General features: G+C 32.6%; 1 protein-coding gene and 2 long non-coding RNA genes across 7 annotated transcripts in view; 1 reads left to right on the plus strand and 2 right to left on the minus strand.

Moving 5' to 3' along the window:
* LOC117153718 (uncharacterized) overlaps positions 1-6,391 on the minus strand; it is a 29,733-nt gene extending 23,342 nt beyond the window's left edge. For both annotated transcript variants that reach the window (XM_033328023.2, XM_076618563.1), the window contains exon 1: positions 6,044-6,391. In XM_033328023.2, coding sequence (XP_033183914.2) covers positions 6,044-6,046 — 3 coding nt within the window. In that variant the 5' untranslated portion in view covers positions 6,047-6,391. The remainder of the gene's footprint in view (positions 1-6,043) is intronic.
* A 20-nt stretch (positions 6,392-6,411) lies between these two features.
* Positions 6,412-8,062, minus strand: LOC143302679 (uncharacterized). Of its 3 annotated transcripts, XR_013058390.1 has the most exons (4): positions 7,378-8,062; positions 7,199-7,291; positions 6,876-6,996; positions 6,412-6,597 (listed from the first exon to the last, which is right to left on the minus strand). It is a non-coding gene; the product is annotated as an uncharacterized LOC143302679 (long non-coding RNA). The 3 variants fall into 3 exon arrangements; XR_013058388.1 differs by having other exon boundaries at positions 6,412-6,592; positions 7,199-8,062; XR_013058387.1 differs by having other exon boundaries at positions 7,199-8,062.
* Positions 8,063-8,402: 340 nt separating this feature from the next.
* Positions 8,403-13,070, plus strand: LOC143302964 (uncharacterized). 2 transcript variants are annotated; one of them, XR_013058865.1, is made up of 4 exons: positions 8,403-8,573; positions 9,290-9,535; positions 11,274-12,705; positions 12,785-13,070. It is a non-coding gene; the product is annotated as an uncharacterized LOC143302964 (long non-coding RNA). The 2 variants fall into 2 exon arrangements; XR_013058866.1 differs by lacking the exons at positions 8,403-8,573; positions 9,290-9,535 and adding an exon at positions 9,627-10,834.
* The last annotated feature ends 1,911 nt before the right edge of the window (positions 13,071-14,981 follow it).

Below are 14,981 nucleotides of genomic sequence, written 5' to 3' on the forward strand. Positions count from 1 at the left end.
TCTGAAGCACCTTGTATAAAAGATCAATCTATTTCATTTTTATGAAATCTATCTTCCTTTCTAAAGTTCATGTTGGACACTTTTAAATCAAAAGGCTTTGTCAGGCGATTAAAGAAATCGCACGCGATCAAATGATGGAGAAAACATGCCGGAATGGTCGCCAGTCAACGTTCATTCGTTCCAAATGAACAGCAGCGTGATAACACGCCAGTCAACTCGATCCTCCGGTCGGTCAGATACGAAACGACACGTGACCAGCCGAATGGTTACCCGTGCTGTAACCCGATCGAGGAAACGACACGCGAAAATACCACACTGACGTCCTTCGCAGTTTCACGCTCTACTTCTACGTATCCCTGTGCAACCGTTCGACCTGTCCCTCTCGCGAGACTTTCGTTTCGAGAGTGTGTCCTACCGAGGAAAGACTCGTTGCCACTATAATTGCCTGGATTAAGACCTATTAGTTGTCTGTCAGTTTCATTTTTATCACTGGAAACGGATGAAAATTTCAATAATCGGTAGAAGTGAGGTTATTTTCGAAGTAGATGCATGTTTTCCTTCAATAAGAAATTTTAGAAGTTAGAAACGTTCAAGTTGTTCTATGAAGCTTTTGGGTTAACATCATGTTGTGATCAGAAGAGTTTTAATCAGTCGTTGATCATAATGAATGTGTGATAATTAAATAATTCTTCTTTTGTTTCATGATTTTTAATTAAGGTAGTGAACCGAACGTTGAAATTTTGTATTAATAAGTGTTTGATATATAATATAGTCGATAGTCGAGATTAGGTTATTGATAGGTTTCTGTTTCATGATAATCAAGATGGCTGTCGTTTTGGAGATAAAGTTTTACATTTAGAGAGGTTAATGAGCATCTATCGATCACAAATTCATACATTTTGAGAATGAAACAATAAATTACGAAAAGGAAGCGGAAATACAATATATTGTATCTAACAATTCAGACAATTATGTTAAGTACAATTTTTAAATTCCATTAAAATAACAAAAAATGATCCTCAAAAGCTACATACATCAAAACTTTCATAGAAGCATACTTTCTTTTTCCTTGTAACCTTTACTTTACGCAACAAACGTTTACACACATAACACGTATACAATAAAAAAATAAGTTATACGAAACAATATATCGTTCCCATCACACGATGTAACCTGCGATTATCAATAACTTATGTCATCACAAACTTATCTATTATACCATAATACTGTTTATTCTCTTTAATACAACAATTATGTAAGACTTAAAATACAAAGGTTGGAACATTATCACAAAGACTTTCACGATAATTTCACAAAGGAACAATCGACAGAAAAAGATACAATCCGGACGATCAAACTTCCTTTCTCACCCCCCTCCCCATCCGAAGCAGGCCCGATTCCCGTGTCCTTTTCGATGTCTTGTCCGTTCTACTTAACGTATTCATCGAGTGGACTTTCTTCTTTTTCATGTATACTTTCACCTTCAAACTTTTTCGACATCGGACCACTTCTGATCTCACATACATTTCTTTGTCAATATGGAGCTACTGAATTTTTTCATGAAGTTATCGTACTAGTATAACCCTAGGCTTTGTTATAATCAATAAGAATCAAACAATTGCTACGAAGTATACTAATTATATTTTGTTATTAGTGATAATGTACAATTGTGATAATACTAATACCATTGATAGATATATCTAGTCACCTAATTTACGAAGAGTACTGTATTTTATGAATATTATTACAACCAGCAATAAATTTAACTAGTATATAGGAAATATACAGGACTTTTACAGTTTTTAGATGCGAAAATTTTTGTATCTGCAGCAACTATTTTAAAAAAGCGAAACATTCTAGAATTAAATTAATCTTTCAACGATAATAGTAATTGAAATATGAAACAGCTAATTATCTAATATTCCAATACCTGTGCGTTTATAGTCTGGAGTCTAGATAATTTAGTTAACAGAGTGCGTAGTTTACCAACAAGCGAAAGGTCTAAGTTCTGGTGCCGCATATATATTTCTGCGTATAAAACATAACAGCCACCTTGAAAATGTTACCAATAATTCAATATCATACAAGTAGTATCAAAATGGAAAAGCGAAAAATGTATGAACACAATCCAATATTGAAAAATAAGCTCAAAAGCAATGATCGATCTTACGCATCGTAGTAAAGTTTAATTAAAAAAAAAATCCTTCACATTCGAAAATAAATTAAAAAAATATCAACCTCACGATGTATAAGTCCGAATTACATTTCGTCACTATAACGACCATTCGTAAGGCAAATGTAAAGCCGTTGTTTCCAAACGAAATGCATTAGAGCACTTCCTGGAAAGCAACGTTTTGATGTATTCCAACGAGGAGAAAGGAAGCTAAATTGTCCATAGAACGTGGACGGTTCTAAAAGGCGTTGAAATGAATCCTAGTCGTCGAGCCCTTTTAAGGTTATGACTTATTACTCTGTTAATTTGGCCGTTTCTGCAAGAGAAAAATGAAATTGGCTTGTACTATTAGAATCATAAGCAAAAAACAGCAATATAAAAAATATTAACGTCCTTATAGTGCTCACCAAAATTTTGTTTATATTCTGTTGCTTGCCCACCTGAGAGTTATAATATTCTTATTCTTCAGACAAATTAAAGAAACAATTTGTTTCATGTAAGAAGGTAAGGAGACTCTAAACCTTTGAACGGGAGTGTAGATATTGTAATAAGTGTTGAGCTTACGCAATATAGATCGCGTATACGGCGTCGTAATTACGACGAATTCATCGAGTGGACTTTCAACAAAGGAGCGACGAGAGAAAACTGAAGAGGGATTCCTGTGGATCTTCTTATCGAAGCCGCAAATCTTCATTGTCTATTAAGCCTCTCCGTTCTATGTTAGATTCTAATCTTCCTATTTTCAAGCTAACGTGCCTGTTTCCCCTCCCGCGTGTCTTTCTGTTTCATAGCAGAGACTGCCAATTTCTGGTTGCTCAATGGAAATCGTATCTTCCTAAAGATCGTGTTTGGTTAATGATGAACAAATGATGATCTTGAGATTATCGATCACTATCTTTAAGTTTAAAATATTTTTAACCTGTTACCTCTTGGACATACTAGTGTCTTCATCTTAGAATATCCTATTTTTGTTACTTCTTAGGTTAAGTGTTATTAAAAATAGATTATATCATTATTTATATTCGTTAACCTATAATTCTATGACTATAGGAGTTTCTGTTTATATTAGTGATTAATAGTATATAGAGATATATAATAGTAGATTGTAGTAAATAATATATAATAGTAGATAGTAGTAATAATATGTAGAGATATAGAATAGTATGTCGAGAGTATAGTGATGTATTAGAAGAAGTATTAAAAATCATTTTCCCATAAGTAGTATTCTGAATTTTTCATACGTATCCATTAATTAAAACTCGATTAAGGACACTAGAGTACACTAACACTACAAAAATATTGAAACTATTGAAACATAAAAAAGTTGCATAAACTTTTCTGAACTTACAGATCTTAATAATAGATATTAATAATAAGGTTTATGACCCAGAAAATGAAGTGAAGATTAATTGCTGTAAACTTCAAAGAATTAATATTAGATTAAAGTTATGAGACAAATAGAGCCTATTGCGTAGAAGAATAATCAATATATAATCATATATAAATTTTCGACATAATAAAATACAAATATATCAAAAAATGATTACCAACGTTGAACGATTATTATAAAAAAGAAGAAAGAAGAAATAAAATTAAATTATCACGAAGATTTTTCCGTTCGTTTGTGTTTCCTGTATCAACGTAATTAACACGACCACGATGCAGCGAGGCGAGACTTCGTCCTTAAGGATGCGTTTACATCAAAGAACGTGAACACTGAACACGTCTTGTGACAAAGCAATTAGTAACAGAATGCTACTTGCGAACGCTACTAACAGTACACTAAAATTCCCTGATTCCTCCTTTTCCGTCTTCACCATTTGTTCTGTAGCTAACGAGAGTTTCCTCTCTTCGAGGTTTCTGCCCCTGCTGGAATCACTTTGAAACAGGAGTCTGCATTCTGCCTAGTCTAGACTATTCTTTTCCTTGAAACCTTATTCTTTTTGCTGATTTTTACTTTATTTGAACTAGACTTACGCTTTTAGCTGAACTAAGTACATGTAGCGTAAATTATATTTATTGGTTGAGCTTATGTTGTTATGATAATTTTTAAAAATAAAAGTATTGCGAATATTGTATAATTTTCTTACTTTATAATTTGAACTGAAGAGTTGCAAGGAAAAGTAAAATGTTGTATAAATTAGAAAAATTTGTTTAGGGGATTTACAAGAAGTAGAATTAAGAAAACACGACAAAAGGGAATTAATTACTGAAAAATGGAAATGAGGAGATCTATCTAGCTGCTCAAGCTAGTACTTAAAAGATTTTTATCAGTTTGAAATACGAATGTCAATTTTATTACCATCAATACCAATTTTAAACAGACAATATAAAATATGCTCAAATATATAATTGCAATAAAAATATTATATATTTTCAATTGATATCAGTGAAATCAAATCAATATGATCTCTCTTACAAAAGAATTTCTCTTTCTGCTGAAGAAAATGCCCATCAGGGAAGGGATAGAAACTTTGGCAACGATCCAATTTTCTAACAGAGTAAAACAAAAAAGAAAGAGAGGAAAAAAGAGAAAGAAGCATAGCAGCACGATCGAAGGAGGAAGACGGTCGGTGACCTCCTGAATTGCGACATAAGGAGCGAAGCTGTTCACACACTGACCCCCATTTCCTTCCCGCCGGCGCGGCGAATAGCATAGCACCAGCTTTGATTTTGCCTACTACTCGATCCCGTATTTCGCTCTTTTTCTTCATTCGGATTTCAAGGAAAACTTGTTTTTTCTTTCAATCATGGAAAACATCTGTTCCCTTTTAGGGAAAACTGTGACTTGCTTTTTCCATTTGAATCTTTTACGCAATTTTTTTTACCTATTCCAAGTATTTGATGCGCTACGTATTTCATAATTAGTGGATCTTTAAAGTAACAGAAGAACACTAGAGAAAATTTGTATGTCTGACAATTTTTTTTAGATTATAATTTAATTATTATTGAAGATGAGTAAATGTCACCAAAATGAAGTTAAGTAGATTGTATGTTTAAACTGTTATACTAGTAAGCATAAATAAGAAAGTAAATTGATTTTGAAGCGTCACTAATTGATGATAATTCGCCTACATTTCATATTAGTGTAGGTGGATTAGCAATAAAGAGGAATGCGACTTTCCACTATTTAGTTCTTTTATTCTATACACGCATATGCGTAAGCCAATGCACGATCTACTAATACCTTTTGCAATAGAAAGTATACCTACAACCGGAATCGACAGGCAATATCCGGGAAATTGCTAAATATTTATGTATACAATGCAAACTTGTCCTTCAGCTTATCTCTTCGAAATTAGACCTCTGAATCCTGACAATTTAAAAAAGAAAGAAAATAAATCGATTCTAAGTCAAAAAAGGAAATGAAAATTAATTTCAGTTTCCTGACTCAAGTTACATATTCATCGAAACTTGATATATATTTCATAGATTAAATTTAGCGAATATAGACAAGCTAAACCAATTAATGCTAAACGGTATACCTAATCATACTAACTTATCTAAATTAAAAAAAGACAAATTTAGTATGGTTTTTCGAACTATCATTAAGTTAGACAAAAAATGTAGCCTTATATGCCTATCTCAATAGTGTGTACTATCAAAGAAAATTTTTTTTAAGAAATTGTATAAATCTGTACAAAAAACCATATAAGAGACTTATAAAAAGATTATATTAAAATTCATAAGTATCCCTTCTTCTCAACTTCAATCCATTCCATTTCAAACTTAGTTCCAAAACAAACAAAAAAAGGACCAAGAAGAAGTAAAGAATAAACAAGAAGTGTAAGAGAAAAAAATGAAAAGAATGCATTCAAAATTTCTTCAATTCTTGAACACAACATTACCCTAATCGTAATAATTACTCACCATGGTGCAGGGTGATCGTAGTCCCAGCGAACGACCAAGACACAAATGCAGACTCGAGGACTTCCGCCTCGGAACGATAAGCTCGCGCTAAACTCGACTACGTTTCGCTTGTTACTGTTCGTCTCGGTTGCACTCTCTCACAACGCACCACGATCGAGCCATGTCCCTCGTACCCCTTCTTCTCTTCACCACTCTCTTCTTCTCTTTCCTCTTCCTCAATTCTAATAATTTTTCTTTTTTCCAAAAGGGCGTTCACCGAAGATTCGAACTGCGTTTACACACCGAATATTAATATAAGTTTCTTAAAATTGTTAAACTCTCGTGTACAGGCTTAAGATCGCGGACAGTTTGAAGGGGCTCACCCGGAATGGACAGCCTATATAAATATCCCCTCCAGGGGACGAGAAGACTCGGTGCAAACGAGTGATCCAGGAGAAAGCCTCTCATTCGATTGGCCCCACGAACCGGTATAACCGAGACAATTCCAGGTATCTCTTTCCACCGAGCGATACAGAGTTGTCCGCCACGCATCCTTCTCTCGTTCCATTACTGCTCTGAAAGCGACGCATTTTTGTTAGAGAAATTCAACGAACCATTGGTGAGAGCACTCGAAGTCTTCTCTGTTTCGAGATCAATGGGTGATCAATTGGATATTTTTGCAATACATTTAAAAAATTTGTTTCTTCATACAGCAGATGTCTATAACTTGTTGTTACGCTATTAAACAACTAATGATAAAAATTGATTATAAACATTGACGTAAGGGTCTCATCACGCGCGAGGAATGCATACAGCCCTGGATACGGTTAGATCAACTGATTATTCTACATACCTTTTTATTTTATAACTTCCATTATATCCATTTTAGACTAGTTTATGTAAAAAGTATGGAGTATGATGAATTCAGGTTGGATGATTATGTGGAGTAGTAGAATTTCTTTTGTTTTGGATCTCTGGAATATAAGTTATTAATATTTCTTTGTTTAGATATTAAGGAGGTTATAGTATGTGATAAATTAAGATTGATGGTATAAAGTATAGAATACTGAAGAACCTTGTCTTAGATCTGTGGATAGTGGAGAGCAATCTGTTAAAGTTTCTTTAAAGGATGTAGTGTTCAATAAATAAAAGTTAATCATTTGAACTTTGGAGTACCTTTATTTCAAATCTGCAAATGATGCATTTTTGATGAACAGTTGATGATTTGTTTTTGTGAAATTTTATAGATCTTGTTAGTTTCTTGGTAACCTTTAATTCAAGTATTATGAAACTGTTTACTACCAGATATGACCAAAATTTACTATTGGTAAGATTTTATGAACTTTATTACTAACTTGCCACATGATTAATATAATAAACTCAGCTTTAAAGAAGAATGAAAAATTGGTAGAAATATATATTACATTTATTATTTAATCTTCTTCATAATTATACTCTAAAAAACCAAACAAATATTAAACCACTGTAAAAAAAGAAATGATTTCATCATTTAAAATTTATATAATATTATTTCATTTTATACCAACCAAGGCTTTTAACAATAGCATACAAACCTTTGTACTGTACCTAAATCTTAAAAATATGCTATCTATCATTTCCCAAAAGAGGAAAGCAGAGAACTAAAGAAATCCTCTTTAAAGAAGTTAAGTCCTCAAATATATCTTCGAGAAGAGCGCTGGAAGGCTACTATAGTGGTTCGTCTTTACGCAATCGTTTTGCAGATTATTTGCAGACAGAAAGCAAGTCAGCCATTCTGCTCGTCGAACTCGATTTGTGCACGAATTCGACGCAAGCAACGCGATGTATCGATCACACGTTGCGATCTAATGGGTCACGAAACACTATCGAACTATAAATACTTAGCTATAATCGATATCAATTGATGTGCTCGTCGATCAGGAAGATTTAATCGAAACTCACAGTGGCCGCTGGTTTGGCGATTCCTCTATACATTCGAAAGCAAAAACGAAACATCAGTGAAAGTATATATGTACATGTTGCTAAATGTTGTTAATTAACAGTATTATGGCTGTTACTAACATAGTTATATTTATAAATACATATACGAATGGCTATTTCTGGATCTTTTCATTTCATATTCATATTTTGTAAAATATTTATAGTAATAATACAATATAGTACACGTATAACTCGTTATATTATTTAGTAGGTAAAACAATCTTCTACTTACAGTGGCTATAAAAAGTATTTATTATAGTATTTACATTGTATATATGTAGCAGTACTTACGCTCTGTTATAAAATACATATATATCTATTAATAATATAAAGCTCTGAAAATAAATGACAAAAAAGTGTTGAAAATGTGGTTAACATGGTCGTTTAATTACAGGGAAAGCTATTAAACTTTAAACTACAGAGAGAAGCACTCATACGATCCTAGTAATAATTCGACGTGGTTAAATACCAATCAGGAAAATTTAGCAACGACCGGTTTATCGGATCGTTCTAAACGTAGAACTGTTCTTCGAACTTCTAGAGCAGAAAAGAAAATTGCCTGTATATACCGGTGCGTAGAAGCATTGCTAGTTAAGCATCTTTAATGTAAACTTTACAAACAACATTTTATTAATGTCTAATTATGCGCGAAAACATCTTTCGAACTGCAATAAAATCCTAATTGTTTTCTAATCTTACACATTTTCTTCCATATTTGCCGTACAGATATTACAGAAACTATTTTGGTTACCTACTTTCTACATAGACTTAACCTTTCATACGTTTCTGCATACTAATCATTCATACTAAAAGATCCCAAATATAGAAGAATATTTTTTTCAACTTCCTACATGGTTTCCTAAAAATGAAAAAGTATTGCTAGTATAGAATCATTAAAACACAATTCTATTACGAAGCTATTAATACATTAGTATAATTCCTCTAATATATTGAGTTGACAACTAAAGTACCAATACAAGTTTTATTTCTTTATAGAGAAACCGTAATAACATATAAAAGTACCATATAAAAGTGTTTTTCTATAAAAAAATGCTTCCTAGGAAACTGTTCTAATACATTCCTAATATAGAAAAGTAATACAATTCTAATCAAATTCTAAAATCATCATTCTAAAATTAGATTTAGATTTATTATAACTTTAGCAATATAAATTACTTGAAATTCCGTTTCCACTTCTAATCATCCTCTATACACTATACTAACCAAAATTTATATTAAAGCTAACTACTAAATGTTACTTATTCCTAACCTCCCAAATTTCACTAGGTTGCGAGCAAATTTCAAGCGCCTTTTCCAAACGCGAAATATTCACGTCAGCTTGAACGAAACAGGATCGAGAGAAGTGAGAGGCGGCGTGCTTATAGTATGTATATGGTGGCGCGATCTTATGCAATCTCATGATAGGAATCATGGGTCAGTCACTTGGTCGGCTCATGGTGCTTCCATGCGTTATGATTCTCCAGCCAGGAAGAAAAACTGTCGTACGGCAGATAGTTTTTATCGAAGACATAGGTATGCCCTAATAACAGCTCGCAATTCTTTGAGTAGAACTTAATGAAAAGATATTAATAGAAGCGTTATATAACGGTATAACATCGTCTACTACAACTACCGCATTATTATAGTTAGTAGAATATCATTGTTAAGTGTATGACTTTTCCCGTTTTGCCAGAAAACTAGCGTTTACGGATTCCACTATTGGCATAAATGATACATAATGGTAATAGTACAGTACATGATTGCTGATGGAAGAAAGATGATGGCAGTTGGAATTATAGAAATTAGAGTATGGCATATATTGCATGGATGAATATGGAATATGATTTGAAGAGGTTAAGATAACGAGAATGCGGGTGATTAGATCTGATGTTGATTAGTTAGTAAATTATATGATACAGAAAGTGTATATAGTCTAAATAGGTTACTCTGTTATAATAATTCATATTACATACATATACATATGTATGTATGTATCCTTTTATTCTTATCATATCAAGGGATTAGATTTGATGTTGGTTGTTCAATTATTAAATTGAAATTGATATGATACGAATAGAGAAACGTATAGTAAATGTTTAATAAATTTCATCTATGGATTTTTTCAAAGTTTATTGATGTAAACGTTCGCCTTTTGTTGAAATATGTATACGTTCTTCTGGTGTCCTGTGTACTTAGCTCAGAGTATTCAAGCAAAGTAATCTAATTACTGTATACATATTCTCTTTATCATATAAAAAGAAATAAAATATCTTAACTTTTTTGTGTTTTTTAAGAGGTTAGATTTAAATACATGAAAGACTCATTCTTCACAGAGGGAAAAAAGTCCTATTCCAATTTTAGAAAGTAACACAGAGTAAGATTTTGTGCTCGAAAGTTATAAAGTATTGATTATCGATTGAATGGCGATTGAATTTTTCTTTATTTTTCCGCTTAGGACGATTTTCTTCAACTTGATTGAACTTTTAATAGAACAATCAGATATTAGAATGTATTACAATGATAAGATTCAAAAGTTAAGAGAACTGACATATTAATCAAATTATCACGGAATGTAGATTTGTAGATCTGAATGTAAATTTTGTGAGACGATTGTTGACTATATGGAGTTAGAGAATAGAAAGTGAATGTATTGATGAATAATGCTTCTATAGTAACTACCAGTGAGATTGATGTAAAATCGAATAACTAGAATTGCTGCTCAGCGAACGTCCTTGAAATTCATCCTCTCACTCCTACTTCTATAGAAAATTACATTCCTAACCTTCTCCATCAAACAAGCGTCATCTTAAACATATCAAGTTAAAATTTATGGTAAGCCAATCATTATAATTCCAATACTAAAAAAATTAACTCCAGCTAACTTCCAAGATTATTTCTATTGTATATCCTCGAAAAGTTTTGTCAGATATAAAAAAGAGGTAATAAATATTCTTTTAGAACTACAGAATGATGCAGAAGTTCCATATATGTTTCATGATGCCCATAAAATTTTATCACAATTTTTCTCTTGTTACTTTCAATAGTCTCTTTTGAATAAAAGAAAATATATTAAAAATTATATACTTATAAAAAAGAAAAATCGTGATAAGAACTGCGTTACTTTTGCATTACCTTATACATCAAATATAATTTTCATCAAATTGAAATTGATAATCTACCCTTGAAAATTCCCTCTTATTAAAATATTCGAGATTAATTACTAATTGCAGTCTTATCGCAGTGTTACCAACCTATGTAACGCACGTTACAGATTACAAAATGTACGAGACAATGCAGAGAATGACATGTTATCTGGAGTTATTCAATAGAGAGGGCAGGTGTCTTCTACTGGTCGAACCGCTCAAGTACATGGGAGTAGAATGGTTATGGGTGCTGTGTAATCATCAGCTCGCCGTGTATCCGGGCATTGAATTCGAGGATTCTCCCCGACCTCTTCAGATCCCCTCCTCATTGTACGCTGCTTTGGTTACTTGTCTTTCGCAAGATGAATGGCCAGGACCGTGTACATCCAATCACCAGGGAGAAACGATCAAACCTGTAATCGATTCTGTAGAGATAACACTTGATTTTGTAATCCTTTATTACGAGATAATTTTGTTTATTACATAAAGCTAGGTATCTAGGAAATTTCGGAGAATTAGTAATTCTGTGAAATTAATAGCTGATTTTTTAATTTTTACTACATGATATTTTTCTTTTTTATCATAGAAAAACTGGATGTCAATGAAACTTTAGAAATTTGAGTGATTGAAAATTTATTGATTTTGGAGAATTTAAGATCACAAAAGTAACAATTGATTTATCTTACAAATTGCCTTTATATTATAAAAGTAGGATACTTAAAAAATTCTTTAAATTTATGGCAATTTACAAATAAGATCGGTTTATGTTAGCATAAAATATCGATCTATAATATGGTTATAGCAGGTCAATTTACATACTTCTTTATTAAGGAGATCAATAAAATGGGGGATTTACGAGAGTTTTGAAACAAGGCATCGATAGCTACCTTGGTCCGTGATGTGGGACAGAACAGGAAGAAACGACAATGACATCTATAGATGTGACGCCAATTCGTTTCTTGGCAATGTACAGAAACACATAATCTTGATTGTATCTAGTCTTTATAGCCGTTTGGTATAAACTCATTCCCATTTTATTGCATTTATGTCCTTACTATTGATTTGAAAATCAATCTTTTTCTTTATTTTAATAATTCTCTATATATACAAATAATTTCTATAATCTTAAATAAATGAAGAAATAATTATACAAATAGCTGAGAGTTCCTAAGGTTTTTGATGGCATATTCATGCGTAGGAAATCATTTGGTTTACATGTACAGACATTGAAACACAAGTACTTACGTATGTATATACGAGACACAGCAAGTACACGTACCTAATCGGATTTTTCTGCGTGGTACCGGTGAAAGGGAAAAGATACCGGCGCGGTGCGGTAGTCTGGCAGGCCTAGATACCCAAGATCTGTCTGTCCTCTCATTTATATTCAGCAAAGTTCACGTTATTTTAAGATTTTCATCTTCCATAGAATGTTTGCTTTCCTTCTCATTTTGTTTATTTGTAGGTTACTACCATGGTACTATATGTTGTAGCAAATTGTAATATATCAATGAAGAGAAAGCTATAGTTATTCTTTGTTTATCTGTAATGGAGATCAAGGTACGTAGTTACAAGTGTTTACCAATTTATAAGGCATAGATTACTGCTTTATTTATTTATTTAAAAAATTTATTTCTAGACAAAAACTTCCACCTAGTAATTGATCATTAAAGTTGTCAAAATACTATACAAACATAACATTGATACATAATAATTATTATTATGGTATATATGGGATATTATGGTAATACCATAATAATCAACATATAAATCAACATATAACAAAGAAGATTCTATAGAAAAGCAAATAAACATCGCCCCCAGGAAAAAGATAGAGCTACTCGATCTCAAACTCTTTATACACTCAAACAACGTAATATCGTAACAATTAAGTGACAATAAAGAAGATTAGATTCCATTGTTAAACGTCGTGTCTGGCAAAACACATGTACTACGTGACGAACTGATATTAGTCAAACGCACAAGAATTTAGAAAGTAACGGGTCACTTACGAGCCTCAATTACTCTCAACATCGAACGATACGTTTGCAAAACGTTTTAATATTTCAAAGTACCGAGGGAAGGTCTCAGCTTAGAAAGTATACGATTCTTATCTCACGGATGAATAATATTCCGACCAGGGAGCATCGATTCACCTGAGGGTGATAAAACGAATCGTAAATTTCTCTTACTTTCACTCTCGTTCGTTTACATTGTTACGGATAATCGATCGAATGTAGTTTGCTGATTAGAACGGATTACCAGGTATCCTTGCGAGATTAACCTAACAATGATAAAGCTTCCCTTCGTCAGTTTGGATTTCATACTTTATCTTCATTTTGTCTTCTTCGTCCATTCTTTGTTTCCATTTTATTGATTTTTAGATTGTTTTTATCAAATTTCTTTTCCTTTTTATTTTTATTTATATTTTTTCTCCCGATATCTTTTATACTTTTTAGTAGTTTTAGTTTCATTGCTATATCTCTCAATTTCTCTGTCAACTTTGTTTTCTTTTACTGTGTTCATTATATTCGTTCCCTTCCTTTTGACTTTCTACGTATATCATATCTATATTATAGGGAATCGATTTTTTTTTCTTACATATAAAACAATTCACTAAACGCTGTTAACAGATCTCGCTCTTATGAAATTGCTGATGTTTCTAACCAATGACTCTAGTTATCTCTTTCTATCATTATACAATTTAATCTCTCCTAAGTTTTGCTACATCGAACTTAATTTTACTTTTTAATACATTTCCACAAATTCTAAATAAAAAAAGACAACCATATCTCATGTCCTTTATCAACCAGTTTTACTCTTTTCCCAGCGAGAGGGGCCGTCAATAAAACTCCTAATTAATGAACTTTGTAACCAACAAAAATAACCTGAAAGTCTATATCATTTTTCTTCATTATCTCCAACAAGCTTCTAGCGAAACCGAAAGCGAAAAGCTAGGATTAAAAGGAAAAAAGGAAGTCGTATCGTGCAAGCTAATTTTGGTGAACGTGTTTCCGCGATGGCACACGGAAACAACCTGAGGCAACCAGCCCATCAAACTAACCGCCTTTCTTCCTCCTGGTACTAGAAAGCTTCCATGGAATTACACAAAATTACAATCGGACGTCAAGCTTGGCCTTTTCTATTCCTATCCCATTCTTCGCCCGTATTGCGTTACATCTGGAGGATACACGAAGTCCTAGAAACGATGTATTACCATCATGAATCTAATTGATTGCGAAGACAATGGATTTTTCTATCTGTGACAACATTGCCTCCACTTTGGGGATCGTCGTAGGTGAAAGCGAGACAAATTCCTCCACTGTGCCCAGCCCCCTACTGCTCTTTCTCTGTAATTACTTTAATAATCCACCTTCGTATCAACCTTATTTCCAATGTCCTAGGAACTCCTTTCCCTGGCCACACAGTTTAGGTTGTTTCTTAAGTTTGTCTGGACGATAGATGTGACATCATATTATTGATAAAATATAAGATTATGCAATTTTGTTTTACATTTTACTTAGGAAGTTTAACTGTCAATACATAATCTTCAAAAGGAAAGGACATTTCCATGTTTCATTTTCTGCAGACATTCCCACGACAATATCCATCATCTTTTCATCCATTCATATTCTCTCAAACATTTCAAGTATTCCATCATTGTTCATTCAATTACGATTGCACCATAGAGACTCGTTTCTGCAAACACGTAACGCAACATGATCTTTTAAGAGTGATGACAATATTTTACAAATGGTGTTTGATGCTTTTCACAGAACTTCCATTTTCTATATTACTAACAACCTTGGTTGGAAGCCCCCGAAAAGAAAAAAAAT

The sequence above is a fragment of the Bombus vancouverensis genome, chromosome 1 (genome assembly GCF_051014615.1).
Source record: "Bombus vancouverensis nearcticus chromosome 1, iyBomVanc1_principal, whole genome shotgun sequence".
Taxonomy (NCBI): domain Eukaryota; kingdom Metazoa; phylum Arthropoda; class Insecta; order Hymenoptera; family Apidae; genus Bombus; species Bombus vancouverensis.